An 18,583-nucleotide genomic window follows, 5' to 3' on the forward strand; every position below is an offset into this window, starting at 1 on the left:
GAATCTACCTCTTTGATGCTTTTTCCTATATGGCTTGTAATATGGTAACAAAGGGAGGCAGTACAAAAAAATATATATATATATAAGTCAAAGAGAAAGAAATGCCACCATCTTCTCCAGGGTTCAGGGTTCAGGAAAACTATCAAGTTCAGCACCTTCAGAATTTTATAGAAATTGCATAAAACGATGCTTTTTTTTTTTATCATTAGTACTAGTTCTTTAAAAATCAACAAAGAAACTATAGGTGAATTTGGGTCAGAATGCACCAAAATTTACTTTGGAGGGGAAAGGGATGCATGGAAAATAAGTGCAGATAATATTGTATAGCAAAAAGTTCAGTGAAACTGCAAACAGGAAGTCTAGATTTGGGGCATTGGCTTGAGCAGGGACTTGTAAGTCACAAAGTTTCTAACTCTCAGTTTCCTTTTCTGAGGACTCTCTTTTGCATTGCTTTGTATTCCTAGCTTGGCACAAAGTAGGCATTCAAATGCTTGTTGATTTGATTTTACAAAAACCTACCCAACTCATAGTATAGCCATGAAGAAAGCACTCCTAAGGCTTTAATTATTAATAACTAAGTAATTAGTAATTAAGGCCTTAATTATTAAAATGTAGAAAAAACATTATAAATGGTAAAAACAAAATTAGAGGAAAAAGTACTTATCTGTTAGTCATATTTACATGTAAAAAAGTTCATATCAATCCTTTGTTAGCCTAGATTTAAATAACTAAATGGTCAGGATCTCAGTTTCTTCATCTATAAGAAGAGAATGGACTAGATAATCTTTAGAGTATGCCTGAAGCTCTACTAGGTGACACAGTAGATGGAGTACTGGGCCTGGAGTCAAGAAGATTCATCTTTGTGAGCTCAAATCTGGCTTCAGTCATTTACCAGTTGAGTGACTTAAGAGTAAGTCAAGTAACCCTGTTTGCCTCAATTTCTCATCTGTAAAAATGATTTAGAGAAGAAAATGACGAACCACCTCAGTATTTTTGACAAGAAAAATCCAAGGGGAGAGGGGAGTCATGAAAAGTTGGACATGACTGAAATCAATAAACAACAATGAAATTCTAATATTCTGTGATATTCATGGAAATAATTTTTTTTTTTTGGGGGGGGGGATGGCTTTGAATTACATAAGCAGCAAGACTGTATGAGGTGGTGGTTAGGGAGCTATCCTCAAAGCCAAGAAGATCTCTGTGAGTTCCACCTCTGATACATATAAATATATGACTGAAGAACTTCTCAGTACTCTGTTGAATATTGAATTACTTCTTTAAACTACAGAGAAGGTACTGATTAGAATTAATAGAGGGAATTTCCTTATCTTAGATTTCCCTCATATCAGTGGAATCACAAATTTAATCCCAGTCCTATATTGTTTTCCTCCTCAGACTGTGAACTCCTTGAGGGTAAGGACTATCTTTTACATCTTTAACATTATTTAACACAATTCTGGCCCACAGAAGGTGCTTAATAAATATTTGATGGCTGTAATTGACTGACTGTCCCTAATCCAGTAAACTATACCATAGGTGTTTAGGTTCATTAGTTCATTTGTTCATTCAAAAGATATTTACAGAGTTTCCATATAGAGATGGCTCTGGGAATAGAACTTGAGTTCAAGAGTCTATGAATTAACAAGTTGGTACATCTGAGGGCATTTAGTATTTGCAAATCTATCCCTACAATATAAAAAAAACAATTCAAAGTACACAACTTACTCAGGAACATCATCTTACATATGCTGGCCTTATGAGATGGAATAAAACCACTTTTAGTATTTTGAATCTTGCCTTCTCTTCCCTTCCTCCTGCAAAAAACTTATCATATCTTTACTGAAAAGATCTACTGCTCTTTATTTGAATTTCCAATTAGTAATAACATTACTCATTACACTACAGCCAATGATGAGATCAACTGATTGTCTTATAGCAGACTTATAGCAGAGAAAAACAATTAGCAATTTCAATTATATTTCTCTTTACACATCTACTGTCAGCTAGTTAATTTTAAAATTCCATCTTAATTACAAGGAATTACTTGGTAAATAAGTTGTATTTCAATTTAACATAATTTTTGAGCATATAACTATATAATACAAGGTATTATATTAGGTTCTCAAGGGATAAAAAGATGAAAAATGTGAAATCTTTTCCACAAGGAAATTATAATCTAGATTATTTGAATTTAAGAAGCCTTGAGCTTCACTCTAGGAAACCAGAACCAATAAGAAATGCTGCTACTGCTGTTGTTGTTGTTTTAATCATTAGCTTTTAGAATAAAAAAGTCTACAAAAGTAAATAAATAATCAGCTAATTTTTTTTTTCTGCTGTGGACATTAATAGTTAGCCTTTAGGGAAAATGAGTTTATTCATTCCATATTAATTTCTCAACTTTATTACTTAAGTTATTATTCTATAAGGTTTAAATGTCAATATTTAAAGACTGAATGTTAAAATCAAAGTATTCCTTTAAAGAGAGAAGCTCAGGGATTGCTCAAAAGCTCCTCTTACCTCCTTGGCAATAGTTGTGATGAAGGCGGGTGGTCTGGCAGTGGCAATGAGTGAGAGGGCATGTCTCGCGGAGCGGGCGGAGTCAGCTGCTGGACTCAGGGGCAGCCCCATTGTGATGCTAAACAAGGATCAGACAAAAGGGAAAAAAAGAAAAGCATTAGAAATATAGACTGAAAAGATTAGACACAGCTTATAATGTCAGTTCAAGGTCAATGGGAGCACTCAAACAGTTAGAATATAATGGACTGCCAACAATGAGCAGTGATTAGGAGTCAGGGTGTTCTAGCATCAAATACAAAATCGAATAATTAACCGTGAAGATTGAAAACAGTGTGTGCATCTGTCCAAACTGTTAAAAAAGCCTTGTTAACAAATTATCAAGCCCTAGTACTGAATAAATACCACAAAGCCTAGAATAAGGCAAGAAAGAATGTCCTGAAACAATTTTTCTTTTACATTTTCCTTTATAAATTAAAAGGGAACATGCATTCAAAAGTCAGGATTTGAGACATTAAAAACAAAGTTCTTTAAATAGCATTAAGGTCCAGATAAACATTCAAGAAACGGAATGGACAAAATTATTTCTGTCTCTTGTGATGTTATGAGATGTTCTATGTAAGACAGGCTTACCTAGACAATCCTTAAGCAACCTACATTCTTGTTCAAAATATATAAAGTATTTTGTTGTAATATATAGGCGTATTAACTAGCGCTGATATTCTGAACATAGCTGAACAGAAAAGATCAAGCATAATCTATTTTAGGTTGTGGATAAAGAAGAACATGCATTAAAATCAACATTTGTCAATAATGAAAAATAAATATCACTATTAGATTGTGAAATGATGATGTGCCAAATTTTGTTGCACCTCTATCTCTTACAATCAGTTCTAATAAAGTCAAAGTTAAATATTTTCTTCTCTCTCTGTAATCCTCCCTGATCATAGTAATAAAAGTAAAAATCCAAACATGATGTCTTCTGGTTAAAGTGTTACATATAAGTGCACATTAATCATATGAGGAATTATCTAACATAATGAGATAAGATTTGTTTTCTAGCTTGGTAATATAAACTCATTTTTTAAAAACCATTAAAGATAAATGAAAGATGATAGAATGTTTCTAAGAAGATACTTCATTTCTCAAGCTAGTAATGCTCATTTTAAATTCTCAGAGTTGATCAAAATCTATTTCTTCCAAATTTATCTAAGTTTCAGCATTTTAAACTTTGATTGGTACCAGAAGCAAAGTCATTTATAAAAGTTCTTAAAAAATCAAAATCTTTCATACAGTAATTTTATAATCTTTGCTGAAAATATTAAAACAGGCACAAAACTACATATATTATCCCACATAGAATTTTCTTAACCTAATTAGCCTTCCAGATAAAGATGCTTATATATAACATCATTTTATCTTTCAAATATTTAATATTCAATGTCATTTACAGAGGAAGAAAAAGAAAATTTGTGGAGAGATAAATGGACAAGTGAAATTAAGAAATGAATTAGTTAAAAAAAGGTCTTTTTCATACAAAAGTACAACTGACTGACTCACAAACATTGGCCTGTCCCAAAAAAGTTCCAAAAACAATAAATATTGTTAGATGATTCTCTGATCTTCTTAATCTTAAGACTTTACATCCTTACCTAAAATTAGTTCAGAACTCTGAATAACTTTCCTAGACTTCACCAATTTTAACCCTAATTCAATTCAACAAAGATAAACTGAGTGACTAATATAGAACTAGTATTATGGTTTGATTGTTTTATTTAAATTAGCTTAAGTTATAAACAAAGGACACCTCCTCATGCAAATGTAAATTTTTAAAAATCACAACTCAAAACTAATAAGTGTTTATGAAATTAGCCCTGCTGATATTTCTGTCCATAAATGTTATTAAACAGAACTTAACAGTATTAATAAAGACAAAACACAAAAGAATAATTTAGGATATGGAATTTATAATGTAGTCAAATATATTTTAAACCATAATAAAAATTTTCTCTATCAGGATTTATTTGGTATGGTATATCTAATCTAAGATTTTGAAAGCATTTTGTATATTATTAGTATTTAATGATTACTCGTTTTAAAATCTTCAAAACTTGTTTGATTCAGAATTAACACAGGTTAAAGATAGTTAATATTAATATCATAGAAGCTGATCATTTACAATAAAATAAACTTAAGGAAGCTAAATAGTTCACTATAATAAAAAGACCTTTAAACCAGAGCAACTAAGCTCTTTGACTGATCTAAGATCTCATCAATTTGAGTACCCCTGCACTATTGCAGATCATAACATATTTGTTTTCTGTGACAAATTTATGCCTAAAATGATCCATAAATTTCCCATAAAGGATCTACCCAACATGACACCAAGGCATTTTTCTGGGTCTTTTCATATGTTGAACACCAAGACAGTTCTTGGGTTGCTCCTTTGGTGCCCAGATACATGACTTTTATAACTCTTTTTATGGTCATGCCTATTTTGTGGCTAATGCAAATTATGCTGTTTTTTGCATGCAAGTTAAAAATGACGATGTGCATCTTTCCATTTTCTGCAATGCTGCAGAATTATCTGCAATTCTGATTCTTCTGAAATTACAGGCAGCATTATTAGAAAAACATTAGAATTAAAAAGTCTTTTATACTAGGGCACAGCATCGGATGATTGAAAGCACTATAGACTTTCCAAAATATAATCTATTCCTCCTCTTCCTATTTAATACTGGGTTCAGCTCACTATCCATTTTTGGTACCTAAAATTCACTATAATTCAACAAATATTTAAATTTGCAAAGCATAGTTATCACCTGAAGACATAAAAGTAAAAATAGTCCTTGTCCAAAAGGACCTTACATTCCACTAAAGGAGGGGTTCTTAATTTGGGGTCCATTGATCTATCCCTTTCTTATTATCCCACCAAACAGTCTGTGGATGGATTTCATAATGCCCATGCAAAATAGAGGTTAAAAATCTTTAATATCTTTAATTAAAAATCTTTAATATAGAGGAGAAAATTAAGATATAATTTTCCCTAAATTCTAACTGAAATTTAGCATCCCCTTCAATCATGAATATAAGCAGTAAAACAAAAACAAAAACCAAAGCTACTATCTGTAGCTTTGTTACAAAGAGAAATCAGATATTTTCATATAATAGTACATAAAAAAAATAACTGGATGTTCAAATTAACAAACGCACTGCCTTGTCAAAGATCACACTCCACAGCTTCAGGTCCTTATAAAAGTTAAGTGAAAATAATCTTCAAGTTGATTTTTAAAAATTAACCTTAACTTACCTATATTTTAATGTATTATTTTGTTATTCAATGCATTAAAACACATGCATTACTTCATAAGTTTATTTGAAAAATAATTACATTTCAACAGAATTGGTTTCCCTTTGTATTTTATTTCATGCATTTAAACATTATTCTGAGGATGGTATATTCATTTTTACCAGTCTACCAACGGGATCCATGATACAACGAAAGATTATATGCATTGGAGGGATATAACAATATGTACACAAATGAGCAAATATAAAGTATATACACAATATTACAAAGTATCTTCAAAGGAAAGAGAATACTAATAACCAGAGAAATCAAGAAAGATCTCATGTAAAATGTCACCTGTAATTGTCTTTAAAGGAATAATTCTGGGAGATAACAGGTGAGAATTTTTTAAATCTATATGGGAAATTACTTATATCAATAAGGTGAGAAATATGACATTGTATATAGAGAACATCTAGCAAGACAGAGTGGTACTTAATGTAGGAAACTATTGATTTGGAGTAATATGAAATAAAACTTGAAATTGGGGAAGTAAAGGGCTTTAAATGTTAGTCTGAGTTAGCTATATTTTGTCCTTTAGTTAAGGAGTTACAGAAAATATTTTAGTGAAGGGGGTGGTGGTCGTATGATCAGATCTGTTTTAAGAATGTTAATTTGGCCTCTAGTTATATAGAGAAAGGTTTGCAGAAGGAAGAGACTTGAGTTAGGGAAACCATTAGGAGGTCATTAGGGGATGAAGGGAGAGAAAAAAGAGGGAAGGAGGAGGCAAGAGGAGGAAGAGGAAGAAAAGAAGGCAATGACAATGATGATGATGACTTAGAACAAAAAGGCTGTCTTGAAGTATTTAAAGGAATGTTGCACAGAAGAGGTTTAAATTTGGTGAGTTTGGCTAGAACCAAGAGGTACTGAGTAAAGTTGCAGAGGCCAAACAACTAATTGCAAAGATGGCTTGATATTAAGAAAAATAGGCTAACAATTAAAAATGTCTAAAAATAGACTGTGCTTCTTTAAGACAGAATGGACAGCTTCACTTCAGTGAAAGTGTTCAGAAGCAGGATAACTGTAAGATATATTTTAGTGAGGTATGTAGGGGTTCAACTGCCAAACTGTGGAGGTCCTTCTAAATCTCAAAATTAATGATTCTATTAAATGTTTTCATGCTTCTCTGATTCTTCATATTGTATCTTTTAATATTCAATTATATTTATATACACCATACTTTGCTTACCATTTTACCATTCCTCAATTAATAGAACTCTACATTGTTTCCAGCTGTTTGCTATCATTTAAAAAATGCTGCTGTTAATTGTTTTTATGAATACGGGACTTTGTTTTTTTAACCTCCCTGGGGTAAATGTAGAAAAATGGAATTTCAAGGACAAAAAATACAGACATTCCAGACACTTTTTAAAATTTTACAATTTAAAATTTACAAATTACCTTCCAGGATAGCTTGACATTAAATTCACCATTCTACAATGAATACACATATTACCACCCCTCCATTTTAAAGATAAAGAAACTCAAGATAAAGAAACTCAATGCAACTCAAGTAGATTAAATGACTTGTAAAAAAAAAATTACAGAGCTAACGAACAGCAGAACAAAGATGAAGTTTTAGTCCCTCCAATGATCTTTTTAAGATAAACTTTTTGCCTCTTGCTTGATTAGCATAACTATTAGTTATTCCACTGGTCATATTAGGATTTCATCATCACTTTTTTGGATAGTTCTTAAACTCAAAGTTAACTCTGTATAAAAGTATAAGATTCTATAAAATCTAGCATTTAAATACAATGTTCTTTTACAGAATAACTGAATATGAGAAGTCACTCTGTTAATCTTGAGGAAATTAAAGGAGTTATAACCAAAATCTTTTAAATTATAGGACTTAAAGGGTTAAGTAAATAAAGACATCTTAGAACTACTTGACTTTTTAAATGTCCAAATAAAGCTTAGTCTTGAATGAACAAAGTTAAAAGGCTATATTTTGTTTATAAAAATACAATATAAAGGATGCAACAGAATAAATTAGATAAGCTTTTATTGAACTTAATGTGTTCAATATGTTGAACAGTCAAGAAGGAAAAGAAATTGCTTTTATAAATTAATCAAATATAGAGGAGTAGCTGTGATTTTTTTTTATAACTTTTTTTTTCTTTGAAGCTTTAAAGAAAGCTTCAAAACTAAACCATAGCCAATTTATAGTCAAAATGAAAAACATAATACAATATATATTACAAATAAGAAATCTGTATAAAAAACTCTCAAAACTAAATTCATAATATGACTGTTAATTCTATTCTAACCCTTTATCCATCTGTTTGAAAGTACATTAAATGTTACACTTAAGAAAATTTCAGTTAAATGTCAATATGCAAAAACTGTCAGACTTTACCATCTGTCAAAATGAAATCTGAAGTAAAAGAATAAATACACATGTACATGAATGAGCACACATAGAGATGCAAACACATTTTGGAATTTTCCTTGAAGAGATAAAAACAAACTGACTGAATAATAACAGCATACTGAAAGAGAAAAAAAATCCAATGACATCCAAAATTAGTGGAAATACATAGTCAATCAAGTAAAAGGAAAAGCTTTGGTAATTCTTTTGTATTTTCCCTGCTCCCCACCAAAGTCTTCCATCAATTCCCTTCAGTTCTTTGGGTTATCTTTAAAGCATTCACTTTCTTTCATGTTTTGACCCTTAGTTTTCTATGTCAATTAGCTGTTTGAAAATAGAATCCAATTTTATAGGCAATTAATACTGTTTGTTTTTAAAGTTTTTTTCTTCCCTCAGATTTTTAGAAATGGAAGATACAATAAGAACTTGATTCTAAAAGATAAAGCTTCTATTATTAATTTCAATTCTATTTTATACAAATCAACATATAAAAACAAAACAAAACAAAAACTTTTAAAAAGTATTATACTATACATAGTATTATACTAAAGTATTATACTATACATAGAGGGTTTGCACCTAATTTATCGTAGCTACATATATTTCTGTCAGTGAGTTGTTTTCTTTTTTCTTTAAGGTTTAGCAAGGTATGACTCTCCTAGAAAAGCAACAGGCTTCTTGTTCATTCATTAATATCACCCAGCAATTATCATATGTGGGCAGAGATTAACCATCTCCTGCAGCTGGGCTGGCTGCTTTGTAGGGCCTCTTTCAGAGCAGAATCTCTGCATGATGAAACAGGTATACTGAAGGCAAGATCACACATCAAAACAAAAGACAAGTGTAGCTCTAGCATTCCCAAAACATCTCTTGGTTCATCTGAAAATATTACTCTTTTATTTTATTATAATTTTTACTTTTTCATATGTCATCAAGATAAAAATCCAATAAATAATGGATTTTAAAACAGGCTAACATAAGCAGGTATTTTTCTCACTTTTCAGAGCATGGCCCATTCTGTCATTTGGAAATAACGTGCTCTCAATTTTTTGCTAAACAATGTATCACAACAGCAGCATAACAAAGTGAATAGAGGGCTAGTCTTCCAGTCAGGGAGCCTAGGATTCAAATCCTGCCTCTAAACCACTACCTATGTGACTCTAGGCAAGTCACTGAAGTGCTTAGTGACCCAGACAAATTTCTAACACTGCATTATATATATAGATATATAAAAGTATGTATATATTTCCTTGTACTAAGGAAATAATAAGTCCAGATTCCCGTCTTTGTCTCATAATAAGCAAAAACAAAGTCTTAAAATGAAACTATATTCCAAAAGCTTACTTTTATTCAAAATACATTTGTTAAGCACGTACTAAGTAAAAGACACTATGCTAGGTACTATGGAGAATACCGGATTGCTTTGAAAATGACAGCTATTTAATAATTTAATAATTGTATTAAAGTACATTTCTTTCCTCCTAGAATATAGCTTATAAAGGAAGATTCAATAGAGGCATAGTGTTTTTCACTATTCCAAGAAACTACAGTGACACTGAAAATTGTCCCTTTTAATGCCAATAGTCTCATTCTTCCACTAATCCCTACTTTAAAGTCTTACTGTGGAGAGGAAGTTTTGATGTTCTCCAAAGTTCTTCCAGAAAAGCATAATAGCAGGAAAGTCCTACACTGAAATGGCTTTTAATAAGGGTCCAATAAAGAACTGCAATATTACTTATCTGAGAATTAACTCTGCTAAATCTGGAGAGACTTATTTGTTGCCAGGATGGCTACAGGGCAATTCTTTTTTTAATCAAAAAAATTCTCAGAACATATCTATTATATCAGCTGTATCAATGAATAAAGTATCCATACTAATGAAATTAAAGGAAGAAAATCAAGATAAACACAAATAATCTGAAGTATATTATTTTTGTGCTTTTGTTGTTGTTGTTGTTTGGTTTTTGCTGAGACATTTGGGGTTAAGTGACTTACCCAGGGTCACAGAGCTGGAAGTGTTAAGCGTCTGAAGCCAGATTTGAACTCAGGTCCTCCTGACTTCAGGTCTGGTGCTCTATCTATTGCACCACTTTGCTGCCCCTGAAGTAGATTATTAATGATTACTTCTGCACAAAAAGTAGCACAAGGGATCTTATTCAGGAAATGTCTTTTTGAAGGGCAAAATTGGGAGAGGTGTAACAGATTAATATTCCAAGTGGTACAATGGTATCCACAATTTTTTAAGACCAAAGAAAGGTTCCTAGTTCATTCTATAATTCTCTACAGAAGAATTAATGGGAAAACAAGAACAAAAGTTACTCAGGTTGAAAAAACATGAATTAGTGATGATTTGTACTGATAGAAGAAGTCCCACATATTTGGAAGAAATAAATATAAGTAAGCAAAAGAAATCAACACATTGACCATGCCTGAAAAGACTTCATTCTGTGCCTACATTCTACCATGTCTTTGTCAAAAGGTGGGTATTGTCTTTTCTACCCTTTTCAAAAATAAAACTAAATGGAAAATAAGAAAAAACAGAATAGAAAGCTACAAAATAAAAATAAAAAACCATTGTCATATGCCTATTATCAGAATATCAGAGAAGATTAAAAATATATAACAATATCCATTTCAAAAAATCATATATATAATAGAAAAGATTATATTCATGAGTATCCATCTTTTCTTTGCTTCCTTGTACATTATTCTTTTGTTCTCTTTTTGCACTTTTTACTTTATTCGAAACCCTTTCAAACCTTCTAAAACTCCCAACATATTCACACACACATACATATTTATATACACACATACATACTTACATGCAAACATACCCATAAATACTCACATACACATGTGTGTATATATTTACCCATATGAAAACATGCATCTAAAATAACATTAACATGATTTCAACTTTAAATATATGGTGTACATTTTCATGTTAAAAAAATGATATATTCATGTTGTATTCCTTGAAATTAATCTTTGATATTGGCTCTTATTTATTGAAGTTTCTATTAAGTTTAGGTGAGTCAAAATCCTGAAAATCTGCAAATTTGTTGATTTTTAGCCTGTTCAATATTATGGATAATTTTGCTGGATATAATATTTTTGGCTGCAGGCCTAGTTCTTTTGATTGTTGGTACATATTCTTTTTTTTTTTTTTAAGTAGAATTGTCATTTTTTTTTTATAGCTTTTTATTTACAAATATATACATAGGTAATTTTTCAGCATTGACAATTGCAAAGCCTTTTGTTCCAACTTTTTCCCTCCTTCCTACCACCACTTCCCCCAGATGGCAGGTTGACCAATACATGTTAAATATATTAAAGTATAAGTTAAATACAATATAAGTATACATGTCCAAACAGTTATTTTGCTGTATAAAAAGAGTCGGACTTTGAAATAGTGTACAATTAGCCTGTGAAGGAAATCAAAAATGCAGGCAGACAAAAATAGAGGGATTGGAAATTCTACGTAGTGGTTCATAGTTATCTCCCAGAGTTCTTTCACTGGGTGTAGCTGGTTCAGTTCATTATTGCTCTATTGGAACTGATTTGGTTCATTTCATTGTTGAAGTGGGCCACGTCCATCAGATTTGAGTTTCATATAGTATTGTTGTTGAAGTAAATAATGATCTCCTGGTCCTGCTCATTTCACTCAGCATCAGTTCATATAAGTCTCTCCAGGCCTTTCTGTATTCATCCTGCTGGTCATTTCTTATTGAATGATAACATTCTATAATATTCATATGCCACAATTTATTCAGCCATTCTCCAATTGATGGGCATACACTCAGTTTCCAGTTTCTGGCCACTACAAAAAGGGTTGCCACAAACATTCTTGCATATACAGGTCCCTTTTCCTTTTTAAAAATCTCTTTGGGATATAAGCCCAGTAGTAACACTGCTGGGTCAAAGGGTATGCACAGTTTGATAGTTTTTTGAACATAGTTCCAAATTGCTCTCCAGAATGGCTGCATGTATTCACAATTCCATCAACAATGTATCAGTGTCCCAATTTTCCCACAGGTACATATTATTCTAAGACCTGAGGTCTTTTATTGTCCCGATGATGAATCTTATACAATTCTAATTGTAGCTCCACCATATTTGAATTTTTTTTTGTTTTATTTCTTGTAAAATTTTGTCTTTTATCTGAGGGTTTTAAAATTTGGCAATAATATTCCTATGTATTTCCCACACAGGATCTCTTTTAGGTGGTGACTATTGGATTTTTTTTTTTTCCTATTTCTACTTTCCCTTCATGTTCTATCACTCCAGGACAATTTTCTTGTATTTTTTCTTGCATTATTGTGTCAAGGTTCTTTTTTTGGTCACAGCATTCAGATAGTTCAATTATTCTTAATTTTTTTTCTGATCTGCTCTCTAGATCTATTGTTGTTCTTTTAAGATGTTTCATATTCTATTCTGTTTTTCATTCTTTATATTTTGTTTTGTTATTTCTTAGTCTTCTAAAGCTTTACTGGCTTTCCCTTGTTCAATTATAATTTTCAAAGAATTATTTTCTTCTTTAAGACTCTGGACCTCCTTTTCTAATTAACTTATTTTTTTCATAATATTATTGTTTTTCTTGGGTTTTTAAAAAAAAGTTTTTCCTTAATCTCTCTTGCTTAATTTTAAAAGTATATTTTGAATTCTCCTTTCTAGGCAAGTAGCCATTTAATGTTACTCTTTGGAATAGAAGAGACTTTTTTTTTTTTAACTTCACTGTCCTCCTTTGAAAATAAACTCCTGTCTTTCCTCTTCCCATAGTAAATTTCTATGTTTGGTTTCTTTTTTGCTGGTTCTTTTTTTTTTTTTTTCTTTAAATAAGAACTTTTAGTGTAAGCACTTCTAATCCTGAGTTGGAGGACATGGTGACTCTAACTTCACTTCAGCTCTCCCTTCTGACTTGGAACCCCAAACTAAAAACTTTTCCTTCCTCCAAATGCTGGCAATGAGAAACATCTGTGCCCACTGCTTCTGAACTTACTAGATGTGTTTGGTTCCTTCTCACCCAGGACCAATTCTCAGTAGCACAGCTGGACCTGGAGTTCCTAATCAGAAGAGGTTCCCTTAGTGTTCCTGGACTCAGACTTCTGATTCTCCATACTATCTCAGAGATTAAAGCTTCTGTGATTCTGGTTGAGGCTGTCCAGCCCAACCCAGCTAGCCCTAAGGTTCTCCACTTTCTATTTCTGCAGAACTAGTCTGAAGATGCTTACACTTCACACTAGGTAAACTCAATCCTGAAGTCTTTCTTCAGGTCTTCTTAGGTTGTCCCAGTAGGACACCTCGTCTGTCTCAAATCATTTTTGCTTTTCACCAATCCTTTTTCATTTGGAGGCACAAATTTGTACTGTTGGGAAAATCTAGAGAGCTTGAAATTTTCTGACCTATTCTGCCATCCTCTCAGAATCCTCCCCCAGGCAATGTCTTTTAGTGTTTTGATTAGTAACTGTTTTAATCAGAGTACATAAAAGTTTTTCAAAATTGTTATTTAGTATTGTTAGAATTGTATAATTTGTTCTTTTAGTTCTTTCATTTCATCAACTTCATATATGTCTTCTCACATTTTGCTAAATCTGTATTTCTCATTTCTTATGGGTCAATAATATTCCTTTATATTCACATTTTTTTTTCTGCCATTCTTCTTTTGTCATCTTTGCCAATCTAATATGTGCTAAATGGAACTTCAATTGTTTGGACTTCCTAGACCTGAAAGTTCTATTATATAAGAGTTTCTCACCTATGTACTCTGGAATGTGATCCAATTTAATTCAGTAATTTTATTTATTTATTTATTTGAACCACTTGTTTCTGAACCACAGTCTAATAAGCTTCCTAAGAATAGGAGTCAGTCATATACTACCTTGTCATCTCCCTATAAAGCTTGGTATAATTCTAAGCAGATACTATAAAGCAGTGAGTAAAAAATGTCATTAAACTCAACTATAAAAACTATAAATGCCCAATAAAAATAACATGAAGTTATTTTAATAGCCAACTCTTAAAAGTAAGGATAGACATCTACTTTTTTTTGGTGCAATTTGTCATTTCTTGAGAATAGAGAACCCCTGAAAATTACTCCTACTAATGGAGATCAACTACCCTGAAAATTATAGTGTTAAGACCTGAGTTACTGAAAAGTTAAGTGTATTGCCTAGGATCATATAGCCAGTATATATCAGAGGTAGAATTTGGAACCATGCTTAACTTTCTTTGAGTCTGGTACTATATTACACATTACTTTAATTAATACAGCATCAGCATAAGACTAGAGCAATAGAAAACTCAAACTCTCACTATTAATACTATGTAATTCTGGAAATCTGTGACTACTTCTAGCTTTCATGAGTTTGCAGAGGTGTATCAGGGAAAGCATTGGATTTAAAGTCAGAGACACTGGGTTCCAATTATGCAATATTTACATAGAGCAATTAAATATTTGCCCCAAAAATAAGATATATGCACAACAGTCTTTCACATATGGAAATGAAATTGTTGTTTATTTCTACTGAATGTAAATGGATTTCTAGACTCTATGCTGTACAGTCTTTATAATTCTAAATAGTGATTTTTAAACTTGTTTAAAATTTCTTTTTGGAGGTACGGAAGAAGAAGATTTGAAGGTGATTCATGAAATACTTGACTTAGATGAAAAATAAAATTATGTTTTCCTTCAGTAATATAGGTGTCCTATGATATCTTTCTTAAGCCTTTTCTCATAAATATATAACAAATGAAACTATGGAAATGTTGTTTTAATTCTGTTATATTATAGCATATAGTGAGCATTCAGTAAACACTGACTAAAATAACTATTCTTTAAAAATTTTGAATTTCATATTCTTTCCCCTTACCTCCAACTCCTACCTCATCTATTGAGAAAACAAGCAACATATCAATTATATATGTGAAATCACATAAAACATATCCCTACATTAGCCATATTTCAAAAAAGCAAGAAAAATAAAGAAAATATGAAAATTACACTTCAATATATACTTAAAGAGTTCATCAATTCTATCTGATTTTTCATCATGAGTCCTTGGGAATTGTTTAGGATCATTGTATAGATCAGAATAGCCAAATCTTTCATAGTTGGTCATCATTACAACATTGTTATTATAGAATGAGTACCTGATTCTTGCTTTATTTTCTATTACATCATATAAGTTTTGCTATGTTTTTCTGAAACCACCTTCTTCATCATTTGTTATAGCACAATAAGTACTTCATCACAATCATACACTACAACCTATTCATCCATTTTCTGACTGGTGGTCATTTCCTCAATTTCCAATTCTTTGCTACCACAAAAAAAAGAGTTGCTGTAAATATTTTTGTACATATAGGTCCTCTTCCTTTTATCACTTTGGGACCTAGTGCTGGTTAATCATAGTTTTATAGTCCTTTGGGCTAGTTTCAAACTGTATTCCAGAATGCTTAGACCAATTAAGTATTCTACCAACAGTTCATTAATTTGCCTTACTCTTCCCTGAAATGCTCCAGTGTTTGTCATTTATGATAGATGTTAAATGGTACCTTGGAGTCTTTTTTTGAAATTTGCATTTCTCTAATCAATAATGATTTAGAGATATATCTCTATATATTATTTAGAATATTATGTAATATTCTATATATGAAAATTATATGAATTCTATATATGAAAATAAATGAAAATTTATATATTCTATATATAAAATATATATTTCATATAATTATGTAGATATTCAAATGAACTACAAAGTTTCTATGAAGGAAGTTGCTATCGACCACTAAAAAAGAACTGATAAAAAGAAATATGCAAATAATGGTTTTACATGTATTCAAACTTTTTTCTGAAAACTGCCTGTTTCATTTGACCGTTTATCAATTGGGAAACAACTTGTATATTTATAGATTTTAACTAAGTTCTATACTTAGTATATATTTGAGAAATGAAGTCTTTATCAGAGAAACTTGCTGTAACTTTGATATTACTTTATTATCTAAGATACCTTTTAGCAAAATGTAGTTTCCCTGATTGTAGTTTTTAATTAGGTCTAATTTTGCTTTTGCTCTGAGATCATGCTTGCTATCCATGCCTTTTTTTTTTTTCTTAATCACTGTAGATTTTGTTCCAGTTCTTTAATTCTATGTGAATATTTCTGTTTAAAATCTGTTTTTTGTACACAACATATTGTTAGATTTTGGTTTCTAATCCATTCAGTTATCCACTTCCATTTTATGAGTGAGATCATCCCATTCACATTCATAGTTATGATCACTAACAACAAAGGACTTGGAATTTAATATTCCAGAAATCAAAGCAGTTAGAAATATAACCAAGAACATCTACCCAACCAAATTGAATATAATCTTTCATGGTGAAAAATGGATTAATGTGTTTTTGCCTCCATATTATTTTCTTTTCTTTCTTCTCTTTCTTTTTATCCTGTTCTTCAAAAGTCAATTTTTGCCTCTAAATCATTATTTGAGATATCATCTCACACTTATAAAATTGACTAAAATGAGAGAAGGAAAAAAAGACAAATGTTGGAGGGGACGTGGAAAAATTGGGATATTAATACACTGTTTCTGGAACTGTGAATTGATCCTATCATTTTAGAGAGCAATCTGGAATTATGCCCAAAGAGTTATAAAACTCTCTATGACCTTTAATCAATAATACCAGGATTAGGTCTGTTTCCCATAGTGATCAGAGGAATAAGGAAAAGAATGTATATGTTCTAAATATTTATAATAGCTCTCTTTGTGGTCACAAAGAACTAGAAATTGAGGGAATGCCCATCAATTGGAAAAGGGCTATACAAGTTGTAACTGTATGATTGTGATGGAATACTACTATGCTGTAAGACATGATGAGCTAGCTGATTTTAGAAAATATGGGAATAGTTGCATGAAATAATGAAAAGTGAAATGAAATGAAACTAAAAAATATTACATACAGTAATTGCAAAAAATTGTTTGAAAAATCAAGTTATACTGGGCTTATATCCCATCGTGGTGGCCCTTTTTGTAATGGCTAGAAACTGGAAATTAAATGGAAGCCCATCAATTGGAGAATAGTTGGATAAATTATGGTGTATGAATGTTATGGAATATTATTGTTCTGTAAGAAATGACAAGCAGGATGAATACAGAGAGGTTTGGAGAGACTTACATGAATTGATGCTAAGTGAGATGAGTAGAACCAGGAGATTACACTTCAACAATACTATATGAGGATCAATTCTGATGGAAGTGACTATCTTCAACAGTGAGAGGATCCAAATCAGTTCCAGTAATGAACAGAACCAGCTACACTCAGTGAAAGAACACTGGGAAATAAGTGTGGACCACAACATAGCATTTACTCTCTTTCTGTTCTTGTTTGCTTACATTTTTGTTTTTCTTTCCAGGTCATTTTTACCTTCTTTCTAAATCCGCTTTTTCTTGTGTAGCAAGACAACTGTATAGATATGTATACATATATTGTATTTAACATATTTAACATGTATGGGACTACCTGCCATCTAGGTGAGGGAGTGGAGGGAAGGAGGGGAAAAGTTGGAAAGAAGTTTTTGTAGGGGTCAGTGTGGAAAAATTACCTATGCATATGTTTTGTCAATAAAAATCTATAATTAAAAAAAAGGAAAAAAAATCAAGTTATCCTGAGTTTTATAAATACTCAACTGAATTACAAAGGATCTATGAAAGAAGATGCTCTCTACCACCAAAGAAAGAACAGATAAAAAGATGTAAGTATAATATAATTTTACATTTATTTAGAAAACTGTATCAAATGATGATCTTCTCTAGTTGGAGTATGAAAGGAGGAAAAGGAACAGGTTAGAACTTAAAATTTAACCAAAAAAAGAAAAGAAAGAATTTTAAAAAATTAAAAAGTCTCCTGTGCACCTAACCATTGCTTTCCTTAATCTTTCCTACACACTCTACTTTCTGTTATTCTCTTCCCCTTCCCATTTCCCTACTGGGTAAGCTACATTTCCTTATACAACTGAGTATGTATATATTCTTCCCTCTTTGAACAAACTGCAATTAATGTGATGTTTAAGCATTGTCTGCATCATCCCCCTCTATTTCCCCAACTACTTTAAAAGCTCTTTCCTTTTACTTACTTCTTCTATCTGTGCATTCCTCTTTTTCATCCCTTAATGTTTTCTGGAGATCATTCAAACATAATTTTCATCATTTTCTTATATTAGTCTCATTTCTTTTCCCAATTTTTCATCTATCATTCTAATTTCCTTCTTTCCTTCCACATCCCCTCCAACATTCATCATTATTTTTTCCTGTCATCTTAGCCAATCTGACAGGTGTGTAGTGGTATCTCA

General features: G+C 31.3%; 1 protein-coding gene across 1 annotated transcript in view; it reads right to left on the reverse strand.

Annotated features, from left to right (window-relative positions):
- Nucleotides 1-18,583, reverse strand: part of WDR7 (WD repeat domain 7) — a 500,592-nt gene that overhangs the window by 104,348 nt on the left and 377,661 nt on the right. The window contains exon 23 of the mRNA XM_051969585.1: nucleotides 2,518-2,635. Within this exon, the coding sequence (XP_051825545.1) occupies nucleotides 2,518-2,635 (118 nt within the window). The remainder of the gene's footprint in view (nucleotides 1-2,517; nucleotides 2,636-18,583) is intronic.

The sequence above is a fragment of the Antechinus flavipes genome, chromosome 1 (assembly GCF_016432865.1).
Source record: "Antechinus flavipes isolate AdamAnt ecotype Samford, QLD, Australia chromosome 1, AdamAnt_v2, whole genome shotgun sequence".
Lineage (NCBI taxonomy): Eukaryota > Metazoa > Chordata > Mammalia > Dasyuromorphia > Dasyuridae > Antechinus > Antechinus flavipes.